This window comes from Mixophyes fleayi, chromosome 7 (assembly GCF_038048845.1).
Source record: "Mixophyes fleayi isolate aMixFle1 chromosome 7, aMixFle1.hap1, whole genome shotgun sequence".
Taxonomy (NCBI): Eukaryota; Metazoa; Chordata; class Amphibia; order Anura; family Limnodynastidae; genus Mixophyes; species Mixophyes fleayi.
The window spans coordinates 144689029-144704773 of record NC_134408.1 but is presented as its reverse complement, the minus strand read 5'-3'; the positions used below and the strand labels follow the sequence as shown (position 1 = coordinate 144704773).

At 39.2% G+C, this 15745-nt stretch overlaps 1 protein-coding gene across 4 annotated transcripts in view; it reads right to left on the bottom strand.

The window, feature by feature from the left end:
• The window catches only part of SPEG (striated muscle enriched protein kinase), a 155400-nt gene that overhangs the window by 50115 nt on the left and 89540 nt on the right, over positions 1 to 15745 (bottom strand). For 3 of the 4 annotated variants that reach the window (XM_075181011.1, XM_075181012.1, XM_075181013.1), the window contains 3 exons: positions 14855 to 15039; positions 14612 to 14700; positions 14094 to 14269 (listed from right to left, as the gene is read on the bottom strand). In XM_075181011.1, the coding sequence (XP_075037112.1) occupies positions 14094 to 14269; positions 14612 to 14700; positions 14855 to 15039 (450 nt within the window). Of the gene's footprint in view, positions 1 to 3770; positions 6575 to 14093; positions 14270 to 14611; positions 14701 to 14854; positions 15040 to 15745 lie in introns of those variants that run through there. The other variant, XM_075181014.1, reaches the window with a different exon arrangement.

The following is a 15745-nucleotide window of genomic DNA, read 5'->3' as shown; positions in this document are numbered from 1 at the left end:
TCTTTTAAAATCAGAATGGTAGGCGCTCAAATCTTACATTGATAAGGATGTGTCTATAAAAAAATACACATTTTACATTACATTTAATTTATACATGTGCACTACCTACACCTACCTGGTCCTATCATAGGTAATTGTTTTACACTCTGCATATTTACAAAACATATCATTTACGCATGAGTGAAGGGGGATAAAACCTAAAATAGAATTCATTCCTGAGTCTCAAATCACTGATAAGAGAGAAAAACATCTTGGGCCTGATTCATTAAGGAACTTAAATTAAGAAGTTTCTTATTTAAGTCTCCTGGACAAAACCATGTTACAATGCAAGGGGTGCAAATTAGTATTCTGTTTTGCACATAAGTTAAATACTGACTGTTTTTTCATGTAGCACACAAATATCAACTTTAAATTTCAGTGTACAAATAAGCTATCAAGTATTTGTGTGCTACATGAAAAAACAGTCAGTATTTAACTTATGTGCAAAACAGAATACTAATTTGCAGCCCTTGCATTGTAACATGGTTTTGTCCAGGAGACTGAAATAAGAAGTTTCTTAAGTTAAGATCCTTAATGAATCAGGCCCCTTGTGATTATATAAGACAATTTGTATTTGAGGTCCTTTAAATGTGTCCTGTCCGGTCTCTGAGGAAGAGAGTTGAGAAACACTGACAATGACAGCTTTCAGTGATCTGGATGTACAGTAAATGGATACAATGTAACACTAGCATGACACAATCAGTACATATGGAAATAGATTCCCCAAGCAGCTGTGGCGTGTGGTTCAGTCCTGTCACCATACACTATATTGGGGCGAGTACTTAATGACTCCGATGACTCCATCGCTATCCCGTTGCGTAAGTTAGTTAAAATAGACAATGTTCCAAATCATGACCATGTGTCACTTGAGAACTATCGCTGATATCATATAATACCAATATGTTCTATACTTTGTTACCTGAGGTCTATACATTGTATCAACCACTTTCCTTCTCTTCTCAGACATAAAAATAATACTGCATTATCCCTGCATTACACCGTTCTATCCAACTATACAAAACTCTTTTACAGATCAATAATTATTACACCTTAACAAAATTTCTGCAATAATAGGAACTGGTGAATAAGTTTCATAAATATATGCAAGAATTTTTTTTACTTTTGTCCTTGTAAGATTTACTTTTTATTTTTACACTTAAGGTAACTATTGGAAATTGTTATTTTTTTATGTAGGACCTAAGACAAAAAAAAGGGATAGTATTCAGATTGATGAATGTTTCTCACTAGTAGGGTGAATTAGCCACAGGAGTTAAGGGAGCTGTCTACTTTTGGACTAGCCCTTCTCAAATCCTCTATAGAGCAGGTAGGGGAGATAGGTTAATGCTGCTCATTTTGAAAATCAAGATCATTGCCAGCTGTCCATAGCACTACAGTAGATTTTTATGGAGGAGCTATGGACGGACTTAGGGGTATTCGTCAATAACGCTGTGTTTCTATCGCAGGTTGTCGTGACGATAGAAAAAGACTTATTGATGCTATGTATTAATATAATATGGCCTGGGTAGCTCAGCGATACTCAGTTGCCTGGGCGACACTGGTTCCTCTGCTAATGATGACATATAAATGGAATCTATATGTACAGACTGAGAAATTTTTACAACCATTAATGATCACATCACAAAGGACTGTAAAGATGACATTTTCACATTAACTATGCCTGATGCCATCATAACAAATGACACCTGTCAGTGAAATCCATATATCCAGAATGATATCACAATGGTTATGTGACAGGAGACAAAAGAACGGACATGTCATAAAATTACAGAAAAATGACACTTGATCTCATAACACCGACCAGAGACAAACGCGTTGTAGCTTATAGAACAGTAATGACAGCAAACACATAGCTGTTCCAAAACAAAACTTTATTAGGACTACAAATAAAAATAAAAGTATAGAGCTTAAACAAAGTCTGTTTTCTTGTCATCTGAAAAGGAATTGGAGTTTGTGAGGTACAAAATACAGCCAATGGGATACACTACTTCCCGCCCAGTTGTATTACAATTGTGCGTCAATTTTGTTTTGTCTATTTGTCAGTGACAGAACGTATTTGAAGGTAAACGGGTAAAAAAAACAGATTTTCTTGTATAACACCCTGTATTCAGATATAGTGACCTGGAAGCACCCTATGGACTATTAGCTATTAATTCACCAACTGCTGGTGTCTTGTGCAGAAATGAGGTACAGCACCACAAAAGACTATGAGAAGGAGGCACTACCTCTAACCTCGTTGCTCCTACACACACCCTTCTATTAATGGGATACAAGATTCTCTCAGTATTGTTGAAGCCTTATGTAACTGCACATCAATACTATCAAAGCTAACCAGGTATCAGGACCAAGTCAAACCCAATACCAGGAATAGGAAGATTGTCTAGATTGTCAAATAGAGGCAGAAAAGACAGAGGGTAGACTTATCAAACCTTTTAAAAATGAAAACTGGAGGTGTTGCCCATAGTAACCAATCAGATTCTAGATATAATGTATCTTGTACATTCTATAACATGATAGTTAGAATCCGATTGGTTGCTATGGGCAACATCTCCACTTTGACTTTTAATAGGTTTGAAAACTCAGATTATTATTCTGTATAAATACAATGTGATTCCCTGTGTTATCTTTCACTACACTAAGACTTAGTTTCTCTAGCTAGATTTAAAAGAAATATCTCCCTTAAATTTCACAGATGAAGCACCTTCGCCTGTCGAACAGGATTGTGGGGTCCCTTGTCAATGTGTTGATAAAGATATGATATGACAACTGTGCTGGTTCTGCTAGTGGGGGGGGGGGTTCATCTGTAACACAAAATGTTGGGGAGTGTCTTTAATAATATGGTGAAAATGGTGCAAAGGTTCTTCAATCAATCTCATATTACCTTTCATTTGCACTAAACTAATATATGGTGATGGGTTAGAGCACATTTACTCTACTTGCACTATAGAATTCAAATAATCCTTTTATCTATATGACAGTGTCTATTGTGGTTTAGTGATATCACTGCGTGTAGGCTCCCTGAACCTCCTCCCCTTACACTTACACAACATTGTAATGCACAGCGATCAGTGATCCCTACCATACATTTCTTGTCATGTAGAATCCATCTGTAATGGGGCACACAAGGTAACTAAGCTTCCCTGCAGCCGCATAAAGTAAGTGAGAGATATCAGGTCCATGTTGGTGAAATGGATAATGCTGGCATGACCCGTCGTTCCTGCAACATTTTGTATTCTACTTTGACGAAAAGATCAGACTGAGATACTGGTGGGAGAAAAACTGACAGAGGTGAGTTGTCATGTCTAATGCACACAAATTATATCTGACTTCAGCCTATTTTTCATGGCTGGACCCTTCCTGCCCCTGAGCCAGCCCACGCCAGCATTTTGGGGTAGATTTATCAAACCTTTAAAAAAAGGAGAAGTTAAGGCGTTGCCCATAGCAACCAATCAGATTCTAGCTGTCATTTATCTAGTACATTCTAGACATTGATAGTTCGACTCTGATTAGTTGCTATGGGCAACACCAACTTTTTCTTTTTAGAAAGTTTGATAAATATTATTTACCCTTATCATTTAAAGCAGGCCTGTCCAACCTGCGGCCCCCCAGATGTTGTGAAACTACAAGTCCCAGCATGCCCTTCCAGCTATCAACTGGTTGTCTACTGGCAAAGCATGCTGGGGCTTGTAGTTTCACAACACCTGGAGGGCCGCAGGTTGGACAGGCCTGATTTAAAGCTAGCTGTGCCCTGTTTGCCAGCAGGCACGACTGAGGCACACATATTACGTAAGGTTATGTGTCATCTATCCACAGATGCCATGGCGCTTCACTATCCGACTTATTATAAAGGGTCACTTACGAACTGTAAAATATGCAGACACGCAAAGTGTCTTTACGTGAACAGATGTGTTAGTCTGGCAGGTGTATATCAGGGTGCACCCGAAAATCACAGCTTAGGAAATATACCAGTTAAAGGATTCTGCGCCTAGTTTTGCCGGTTGGCGGATAATCCGGACAACGAGCAGGAAGGAAGCACTAAAATGTCCCCTCAAAGCCCAACCTAGTTCAGGAACAATTCTCTTTTACTAATTTACACTATTTTGATTTCCTCCTAAAGTGTTGCTCAGTTTATCCTGATTTATGTCTCAATCATGAGAATGAAGGAACTGTCTTTATCACTTTTCTGTGCGCCTATAAATCCACTTTCCCATAGAAGTACAAATGATTGCTTAAAAGTCGCTTAGCACTTAGGAAAAGTCTGTGCGCCCCTCCTGCAGTCAGGGAACGTCCCTTTAAATGCACAGTCTCCACCCCTTTGTCTCATTTAAATATTCCCGTCCTACATTCTCATTTCAGTGTAAAACTAATCCACAAGGGACGTCTTTGATATGCCAAATTCTTCCAATCAACAGCCGCAAACTTGGCCAGAAAGTTCACGCACTTCCTTGTGAACCTAAACGCACTCGCCTGCGATGTCGCAAAGGACCATCTGCTCTAGAGTTTTGTACTTTTGCAGTTCGTAAGTAACCCTTAGAGAAATTACCTGACTTGTTTATGTATTAACCTGTCCTTACTCCTTGTATGTAGCCTGGATATAATTTGCAAGTGTTATGTAGTTAGTTCCAAATAAGAAAAACAAATTAAATACCGATAAAGTGGCATTCTGGGTCAGTATAGATTTTGTGTACCTTGACCAGGTCAGTGATTTAAAGGAAACGCATATGATATACACAAGGTGCAGGATTCAGACTCTAGTCTGCAAATGTTTCTATACTGGGAGTCTACGCAACACGAACGCCAGGCAACGTGTGTACTTAATATGGGTTCAGATGAAAACAGCTAATATTACAATTTAGTAGATCTCCTCTCAATCTTCTCTCACAGAGGATCCGCTCATGGTTTGGTATAGTTTTATGTAAACACATCTGCAGTACTATACACATATTATGGAAATGTCATGGTAATTTGGCCACTGGGTGGCGCTATTCCTACAGTGTCTGGATACTTTTTGGCCTAGGAAAAGCAAGATGATTGACATCTGTCAATCATTCTAAAGAACCCAAATCTGCAGAGCAATATGTTTCTCTAAGCAGAAAAGAAAAGACGTGCCCCTATTTTACTGAACCACAATAGAAAATAAGGTAGTTTATATCCCCCTCATTAACTGAGGAGCAAAAAGTGCAAGTATAGCATTGAGGGCTCTATCGTCTATCTGCTGTGTGTATAATCCCTGCAGAGACCTAATACCGCTGGTTTTCACTTACAATTTGTTCTAATTTTCTTAAGAGAAAGTGTGATGTTGCCTTAAATCAGGCACGGCCATCCTGCGGCTCTCCAGGTGTTGTGAAACTACAAGCCCCATGATGCTTTGCCAAGACATAGCCAGACAATAAGATGGCAGGGTATGCTAGGACTTGTAGTTTCACAACACCTGGAGAGGCGCAGGTTGGCGAAACCTGATTTAAGTGATCTAGTAATGAAAGCGTTAACAGCTTATGCTCACGTTTGTTCTGCTCTGATTTATGAATGGTTCAGGTAACCCTAGTGAAAGGTTTTGTGTACTCCCTTTGCGTTAAACCACAATGTCTGCTTTTGCCAGGTTAAGCTGGCGCATTTCTGGGTGTCAGAGACGTCGGTATTTAAACGGTTCTGAGTCACAAAAGCCGCTCACCTCTTCATCATTGTCTCCCAACAAATCAGATGCCACCCATTGCTGGCATTGAACGCCACCGTCAAACGTCAACATTTCTCTCAAAAGCAGAGATCGATGCGACTGATTTGAAGAATTACTGATTTAATCTTTTTTTTTTATATAATAGCTAAAGTAAGAAGAATAATAAAAATTCTGGATATTTGGTCATGACTGTTATGAATCTCAGATCCTATTTTTACACCGAGACAGAAAGTGCATTGTAGGAATAAAACAGTTCAGATGTTGCGGCCTTAACCCTTACCGTGCAACCAGCGACTCTCTAGTTGTTGCAGCAATACAAGTACACCCTACTGGGACTTGTAGTTCTACAACCACTGGGGAGCCACAGGTTCCGTATCTATACTTCATGGACCAAAACGAGATAAAAAAAAAAAATCCCTGACTATTTCCTACTGGGGAATGGGTCTCCGACGTTCATCTGTCTTTTAACTACATCTCCCATCATCCCTTGCAAGCTGGGAATTGACGTTTGACAAAGACTTGGAGTCAAAGCGGTTATGGAACATTATCTGAGGACGGAGGTGTCTGGGCAGAGAGACAATCAGCAGTGGCTGGAGATATGGGAATGCCATTTAGTGCAGTCTGTTAGTCAGTGGCCTCGCGGGGTGAGCGTCTGTCATACAGGGTCACCTCCTCCATTTTTCTGTTCCGTCATATCTGTAAGAGGAAGTCTATCCTGCTCCTTTGCCTCTCCCTGGTGCAGACGGGCCAGGACTCTCTCCTCTCGGCACAGTCCGCCTCTCTGGCCCAGCAGCTTGGCTCCTGTGTTAGTTTGTTAGTGACAGGAGATTTATCTGACTCGCCCTGTATACAGACAGAAACTGCAGTCAGCGTGCGGGCAAGCCAGCCAATCACAGCACAGGGAAAACAGCGGGCGATGCCAGGGGAAGGAAAGCAGGGATGCAGGACCAGATATGTCAACTTTTAACGGGAATTTATAGATGAGAGTTACACTGCTCCTCAGTGAGACAAAACTTTATAATATACGCAAACATTTTCATATTTTGATATATTGTTTAAAATAACTGGCACTTTGGTTGGCTAGTGATACATTTTTCAAGACCTGCCTAGAGTCAATAGTTTCACATTACAATTTAATCCACATTGAGCCATGTTCAATAAAATGAAAATTGGACTAAATCATTTTTTTGTAATATTCTTGAAAGATCAAATTCTGTAATAAACAAACAAACATAATTTTAAAGGAAAATATGACATGAAGGGCGGAATTTGAGATATTGAGAAAGAGATGGCGCGGATTGAAATATGGTTTCATTTTATCCAATTTTCAATTGTTGAGTACAAATACACTAATTCTATTCCACTTTACTGAACATGGTCCAACAATGAGACAATTTAAATGACTCATAAAGAAGATATATTTGAATCTTCCTGCATCATTAATCTTACTCATACTTGCCCACGCTCCTGGAATGTCAGGGAGACTCACGAATTTCAGAGAGTCCTCACGGACTCCTGGGACGGGGGGCCACCCTCCCAAATCTAGCTCCTCTCTCTTGTGAAGTGGGCAAATATGATTTTACGGGCAACACAGGGTGAAATAACATTAAAAGTTGACACATCTTTTGTGCATTTAATACAAGCCAATGCTATAAAACAGAAGAGCAGATCAGAGTAAATATTACGCACGCTCACAGTGTTAGACATACATTCCTATGCAGCAAAGCCAAAAGCATGCATGCACTCTAAATCGGCAGTAGCTGAACATTACATAGCAAGTTCGGGAAGGAAACATACACAGATAGGCAAACAATCATATGTACGGCACATATTAGTTCTTACAGCCGATACATTATAATGTTGGTCAACAATCCATGGAAAATAACATTTTAATGCCTTAGAAACATTACAGCAGCATGAAACTTTAACAAAAGAAGTTTCGTAAGTTAAAATCTAAAATATATAGAGCACCACCTTTACTAAACAAGAGCTATATTCTCTGCACTGCAGAGCATTAAAACATATTAATTCCATTATAGGTCGCCCAATTTATAACACAACCCTCACTATAATGTCAGCTTTGGTTTGTATACTAAGGCGGTGGTATAAAGAAGAGGCACTTTATTATTGCCGTACCCCAAAATGGTGAGTATGAGTACGTGGCATAACTATCAGTGGTTGAAGTGGACATTTATAAGTGGCGGTATGAAAAATGTAATGGGAATGTAAGTGAATGGAATGTGATAGAGTTACAATGAAGGAAGTAGGAGAAGTGACGATATGACATATATATACACATATATACACACACACATATATATATATATATATATATATATATATATATATATATATCTATAATATAAATGTCTAGTGGCGTGTGTTAGTCTGTCTGTGTGTGTGTGAAAAAAAAAAAAACAAGCTGCAGCGCCACCTGCTGGGCGGAGTTATACACTGACCTACTAAATTCTTAGTGTGTGTGGAAAAAACAACTCAGAAAGGGCTGAAATTTGGTATACTAAGATGTTTTTAATTTTTAATTTAATTTGTTAATTGTTAAAAGTGTTTATAAAGATTTTAAAAAAATATATATATATTTCTTGAAGGAGAAGTGACAGTTGGGAGTGGTTGGTGGTTGCCGGGGGTGACCGTGGGGAATGGTTGGTGGTTGCCAGGGGTGACAGTGGGGAGTGGTTGGTGGTTGCCAGGGGTGACAGTGGGGAGTGTTTGCCGGGGGTGACAGAGTGAGAGGAGTGTGATACTCAGGACCGCTGAGAGAGATCCCTGTGTCTGGATAGACATCTGGATAGATGTGGCGATGAAAATGAAGGATGAGGTGATGGAGAAGAATGATGAGGTGGTGACATGTGGACAAAACCACGTTAAAAAAGGGTGCTTGCATCGGGAAGTAACGCTCTTCCCCTGAGGAGGCCTGGGCTAGGCCCAAATGCATGACAAGACCCTTTTTAACACCTTAAGTAGCTTGATTTGACTAGAATGCATGAGTATCATGCACGGGTTAACTTGTATATATATATATATATATATATATATATATATATATATATATATATATATATATATATATATGCATGTGTATATATATATATATATATATATATATATATACACACACACACACAGACGTATGTATGTATGTGTATATACATAGATATATATATCTATATATATATATATATATATATATATATATATATATATGTGTAAGTGACTGGAATGTGATAGTGTCACAATGAAGGCAGTAGGAGAAGTGGCGGTATGACATACCCCTGTATACCAGCCCACTTCCACCACTGATAACAATGCATTATTGTTTATTATCTAAGTAAAGTAATAAATTAGAGTAGTGCCTAGTATAAAGCAATATAGAAGGAATAATCTCTCAATGTAGTTTTGCACAAAGTAATATATTTTAATAGGATATCAACCTCTAAAAAGGAAACAATTGCACACACAGTATGTACACTGAGTAAGATCTCCCGTTCAGTGATTTTAAACCAAGTTCATATGAAATTGACATGCTGCGTGGCTGCACCGGAATTAGTTGAGTAGCTTAATGCAATGATTGTAGCACCCTGCATGCAGACCTCGTGCAGCTGAACTAACCGCACTGCAGCCTGGGTATTTCGCATCTGCAGAATTGAATGGACGGCCTGGGAACTTCCAGTCGTGACAACTGGGCAGCACAGTGGCGTAGTAGTTAGCATTGTCGCTTCACAGTACCGGGGTTATGAGTCTGATTCTAAGCAAAGCCTTATCTGTGTGCATTTTGTATTTGGATTCTCCCTGTGTCCGTGTGAGTTTCCTCCCAAAAACATACTGATAGGTTAATTGGCCCTTAGTGTAAGTGTGGCAGGGGATTTAGAGTGCAAGCTCCAATGGGGCAGGGACTGATGTGAATTGTTACATATACTCTGCACAGCTCTGTGTAATATGATTTGTCTTTTATAAATAAACAATAAATAATAATAATTACCTTTCAGTTACATAAATATTTGCTGAAATTGAACTCCTTAAACCCAGGAAATAACCAGAGTATATATCAATTCAATCGACAAATGATAAATCAGACATGAAGTTGCTAATCTCAGTGCAAGTCTTAAATTGTTTAAGGCCTTATTGAGTTTGATATGCGGTTTTTAACTCATACTTGCCAACTTTTCCTCGTTGGCTTCAGGGAGATCCTGGGGGAGGTGGGCTTGACAAATTGCATCATTTTGGCCCTGCTCCTAAAAGATTGTCACAATATTGGCCAATTACAGCAGGGGGTGGGGCTAAGATGATGCGATATTTGCATTATTAAGCCCTGCCCCCCGACACTTATCTATTGCGGGGACGAGAACCGGGAGGTTGCCCTGCTGTCCCGGGAGCCCGAGAGGTCTCCCAGAAATGCGAGAGTCTCCAGACATTCCGGGAGAGTAGGCAACTATGCGTTAAAGAAAAGCAGCTAATGAATCTCGAGAGACTGAAGTGTCTTTTACATTTCGGTCTCCATTACTGAAGTCATGTTGTCTTACCTGTCAGTTTTTGATTACGGTAAATCTTGGTCTCCATGAATATGGCCACCTACACAGGCATCAATACATGGACATAGGACACAATTTCTGAACTGTGTCATCATGCCACAGATGGCGAAGCCAACCACGTCTTGTACTGGCTCAGCATCAGGGAGAATGCCAGACTCTTCAGGGAGTGAGGGAGATCACCCCTATTTCAGGGAGTCTCCCTGACATTCAGGGAGCGTTGGTGAGTATGTTTTAACTTGCATCTGTACTTGCATTTGGGTCAATGGGGGTAATTATTAAATGATTTAAATGAGACAGATAGTGTTGGGGGGAAAAATGCAACAGTCTCACAACGCTCTCTAAAAAGAGTAACATCAGGAGAGCGTATGGAGTCACTGGAAACAATGGTTTTCATCATCAGACCTGTTTCTGTCTATTGTACTAGTATTAAAAACGCTCTTATACGCACAATATTGATGCCAGAGGGGGTGAGGACTTAGAGTGCCAGTTAAGCACTTGGCTCGGCTGCTTTAAGACAAGAGTTACAAAGCACAACAGGAACTTGGCAACTTCATCACAAAAGTAGAAAGTATCAAGTTTTCTTAGAGTGAAGACATTTCCAGTGGTACAAATGCGTCTGTGTGAAAGCTTATTACATTTATAGAATATAAGGAATAATAGGAATAATATCAGAGATCCTTCAGGAATATGGATTATGGTTTAGGTTTGGTTCTAGGGCTTAAACCTCATGGAACTGTTGGGCAAATGTTGCGGAAATGTACAGATTAGTATTTAGGTTATATAGTTTAGACAAATGTTTAGATGTTTTTTAAAAAACTTTTTATTTGAAAAAAATCTACTTCTCTTTGAAACAAGGGATTGTGTTCCTATGACACCAGGGGGTATATTTACTAAACTGGGGGTTCGAAAAGTGCAGATGTTTTCTTTGCACATCTACAAATGACATTAATGCTCCTGACCTAACAAACAAACTCACTAGGATAATATATAATTTTCATATAAAACAATCACATTTCATAAACACAAGTTGGATTATATAAAAAACCTACTATCAACCTTCATTAATATATCTGAAAAGTTGTAGGAGCTTAGGACTGTAGACAGTTGACATAAACTTGTTGGGAGAAGATATTTTTCCTAGGCACAGCAGAACTTCCTGTCAGTAATCCTATTAAAGCTTCAATCCCACATACTCTTTTATTATTATTATTATTATTATTATTTTGTAAAAAAACCTGGTTAACATGAATCTCTGTCAGTGATATGGCTGCAAAGTCTTTCAGCTGGAACACATTTGAACTTCAGCACTCAAACTCGTTCCCGAGAAGAGGGTCACCTGGGGGTAAATGTATCAAGCTGAGAGTTTTCCGGCGGGTTTGAAAAGTGGAGATGTTGCCTATAGCAACCAATCAGATTCTAGCTTTCAATGTATAGCATGTCCTAAATAAATGGTAGCTAGAATCTGATTGGTTTTTCAAACCCGTCGGAAAACTCTAAGCTTGATACATTTACCCCCTGATCTCTGAGTCAGAGCCCTTCGGATGGTAGAGGTGGGGGATTGTGCTCTGAACAAGCATGCTGAGAAGAGGGGCTTTCAAAAGGCTCTATACTTACTATAGTGGAAATGTAAGTCATTCTGTGCACCTGGAATGAGCCCGAATGTGTAGGAGGGTGAGTGTAAGCTACTCATGCAGCCAAGTACTGGATGGAGCCATGCAGAAATCAGGAAGGGGCTTAGCTTAGTACGACATGCAGTAATTTCATATGTAGAGGAGAGAGTGACAGAATGTGACTGTCAACATTTAGAACCCTAGAGCCACGTAGTGTACAAAGTAGGAAACCGGAGATTTGGAAGAGAAGACCTGTTCGCTATTGCAGGGATACAATCTACAGTATAAATCAGAAATGTATATATATATATATAAAATCAAAATATTTACTTAACAGGAACCTTTTGTTTACACAAATAATATCAAAGCAACTTTATTTCCTATTTGTACACTAAACATATACTAAAACATATGTTTGCTCTTATCCTGGTAACAAATAATGTAGCCACAAGCTCCATACACTTAGTAAAGATCCCAGATAAGATTTTCTCTACTAAATGTCATATTTCTTTCTTGTATTCTGACAACTGTGCAATCAATGCCTTTTGAAAACTGATGTTAAAATATTCTAATCTCCTAAAGAGTCCAAACAAGAAGACACGGAATCAAGGTAGATTGTCAAAAAGGAAACAGCCCAGAACGCAAAACTAACAGAGAACAAAGAGCCCAAGAAATGCGTTGTGAGGTCGATCAATCAAAACAAAGCAGTAAGTAATATATTGGTATATGGGCACTAGGTATTTAACAATAACAGATTAATAGTAACATAATCAGAGAAATACCATTCACAATGATTAATAATAATATAAATCATTAATAATAATAATAATAATAATAATAATGAAAAACATTTTCTCTGGCGATAAACTACATCATGAAAACTTACTGATCCCTATATGCAATTTCCACCCCACAGCAACTGACCGCATTAAGACCCTGGCAGAGATCTCATTTTGAACCAGATTCCTAGCAGCGTATTAAAACAGAAACAGTAGTTCAGGCTCTTTGCCAAGATCTGCTGTAAGGAACAGGCAAACCAGGGGGGAGGGTGAAATCAGACTACTAACGTTCAAACTGCACTGATACATGCCAACTCTGCCCAGCTCAAAAGTTGATAGGTTAGACATAAGTTTAATGCGAGAAAAAAAAAAAAAGGAAATGTTTGTTGATCTTGGGTAGAAACGTCATATGCACAGATGCGATCAGCAAAAGCCTCCACCTATAACACTACTAATCAATTTACTAAGGAGGAGAATACCAGGGGCAGGGGTCATTTATAAATATCATTGTTTTGTTTCATTTAAGTCATGGTGCTCTAAATAGCAGAAAGAACTTTACTCAGAAAGTCACGAGAATTCTAGATATTAGATGGTTAGATCCCTTACTTATATGGGTTTGTGTGCGTGATATATATTAGAATTATGTAGATGAGGAGGAACATATCCGACAGTAAGGATCTAACAGAGAAAGTGTGTGTGCGTCCTGCAGTGTGAGATTCACGGCCGCCCATGTCTACGATCATTGTGCCCTGTCTCTACCAATCTTCTTATATTCTGATATATCCGTTTCTATGTCCCCATATACAACGACATAACTATCTCAGCTACTAACACCAACAAGTTTTCACCAAAAACAACAAAACACTTATCTCCTGCTATAATTCCTCAACGTTGTTATCCTTATCCAAGTAGCTTAAAAAGAAATATCTATTGTTATTTTCATATGTAGTAACAAATGTATCCATTATTTTTCTTTGCATGTCATGTTTATTGGCATAAGAATTAATTTTTTTTGTTAAAGGTTCAGATGTCACTTCCCAAAATTGAGATGAAGAAATATGTAACTTCTCGACTTCAAAATAATGTACCCACCATAAAATGAATAGAGAATTTGATAGGAAATATAAGGTGTCCCACTGGAAACCACAATCTAATGCGACAATTTAAATCAATCTAACATGACACTCCCTGCATTGTCTTCCCAGCAGCTTAATGCAGAATGCAGACTGAGGGGCACTTCTTGGTACTGGTTGAAATCCTAGCAGGGAGATATGATTCTGCAAGTCCCTGGCTGCTCTTAAGTTTCTCTTCCTGCAAACATACCGTACTCTGCTCTACTCGTAAAGCCTAGAGTCTACATTACAGACAATTAGGGTTAGAAGACACTTAGGCTACATCAGTGGATCAACACTGTTCAATAACTTACCTCGGACTTCTACCTTGGCTTCGCACTGCTTAGTTCCATACTCATTTATTGCTTTGCAGGTATAGAATCCGCTATCTCGCTTTTCGATTGCCACAATATGAAGTGAAAAAACGCCCCCTTCTCCTTCCGTCATGCGACATTTTCCACCAGCTTTCAGCTGCTGCTTGTTCTTCAGCCTGTAGAGAGTAGACAGTGGGGGTTGAGGAAGCAGAAGGTGATTCCCAAAAGAAGGGCAGAAGTGGAAAGCCATATGGAGCCGTCAATGAAGGCAATATGAACCCATCAGCTACATGTAGTAGAGGCAGCCATTGTTGTTGGCTGAACGTCGTGAGAATCCAGCCTATCAGTGCACTAGGGACAATTGACGTGACTGGTGTCATTAGTTCCTTGTGGATTGATATTCTGACCATACCGGAAAACCCAACTAGGTTTTGAAGTCTCCGTATGGATGAAAGATGAGTCATGAAGCAGGGTCTGATGCATTCAGAAGATCTGCAACACTCTGGATGAAAACTCACCAGTTTATCATAGGCTTGGGTTCTCCTTGCACATGGACACTGAGAATAACCTCTTGGCCCTCAAACACCATCTGGTCCGATAGAGCCACCTAAGAAGTCAGACAAGGCAGAAGAACAATCAGGTGAAAGCACTACTCACACTTTTACAGAGGTAAGCATGCACTCATACCACCATGACTACTGTTAAGCGATCAAGGTCAACTAAGGCATTGTCCAATTCATAAGATCCCTTTGGCATCTGACCTTGAATGAAGGAGGGGCTTTGAAGGTCACGCTGTGTTGGATGGGGGCTTTGCTAGACATCCCGTGCTGGGGTGTTGCAGGCTCACTTAAATCTTCCTGAGGGCTCAGATACTCATCATCGGACGTAAAAGGACTGAGAAGATCCCGAGGGGTGCTACGATGGGCGGGAGATTCTGTAGCAGGTGCTGGAGAGGAAAATGAAGGCGTGAGTCTTAAGAGTTTCTTTTGGAAAATTCAAAATACATTTTTATCTCATGTCCATTTTTCCAAAATTAATCATAGTTTATGTTTTCAAGTAGGCACGTGCTGTCTCTAAAGAAAATATTGTCATCTTAAATGTGCAGTATTACGCACAAGGAACACAACTTTATTTGTGAACGAAGCACAGGTGTTCCTAGAATGCATTGTACCCTGTGCCCTACATCATTAAATACACATCAGTGTGTAGACTTCAGATGTTGATGAATACAATGAGAGAATATGAATCTTTAAACTATGACAATGTAGATATTACCGTGATTATAGATCTTTAGTCAACAGAGCAAAACTTTGTGTGTTTGTAATACACTTCGGAATGTTTAATAGCACAGTATCCTCATCCGGCACATTTTACTTGATCATCTACACCAGTGGTTCTTAACCAGGGGTGCACAACTACAATTCTGGGGCGTGAGTCGTCACATTAGATTTTTAACAAAAAATAACTTTTAACACTGACATTTATAGATCATATAAGTTATTAGTTAAACCAGTGTCCAAAAATATTGGTGCCAGATGGCAGTGACTCCACTGAGCAACAATATACATGTACATAAAAGTATTTTGCCATAAATTTATGTTTTCCCGATATCAAAATCTGAACATATTTTTCAAAGGGAATTCAGGAACCTA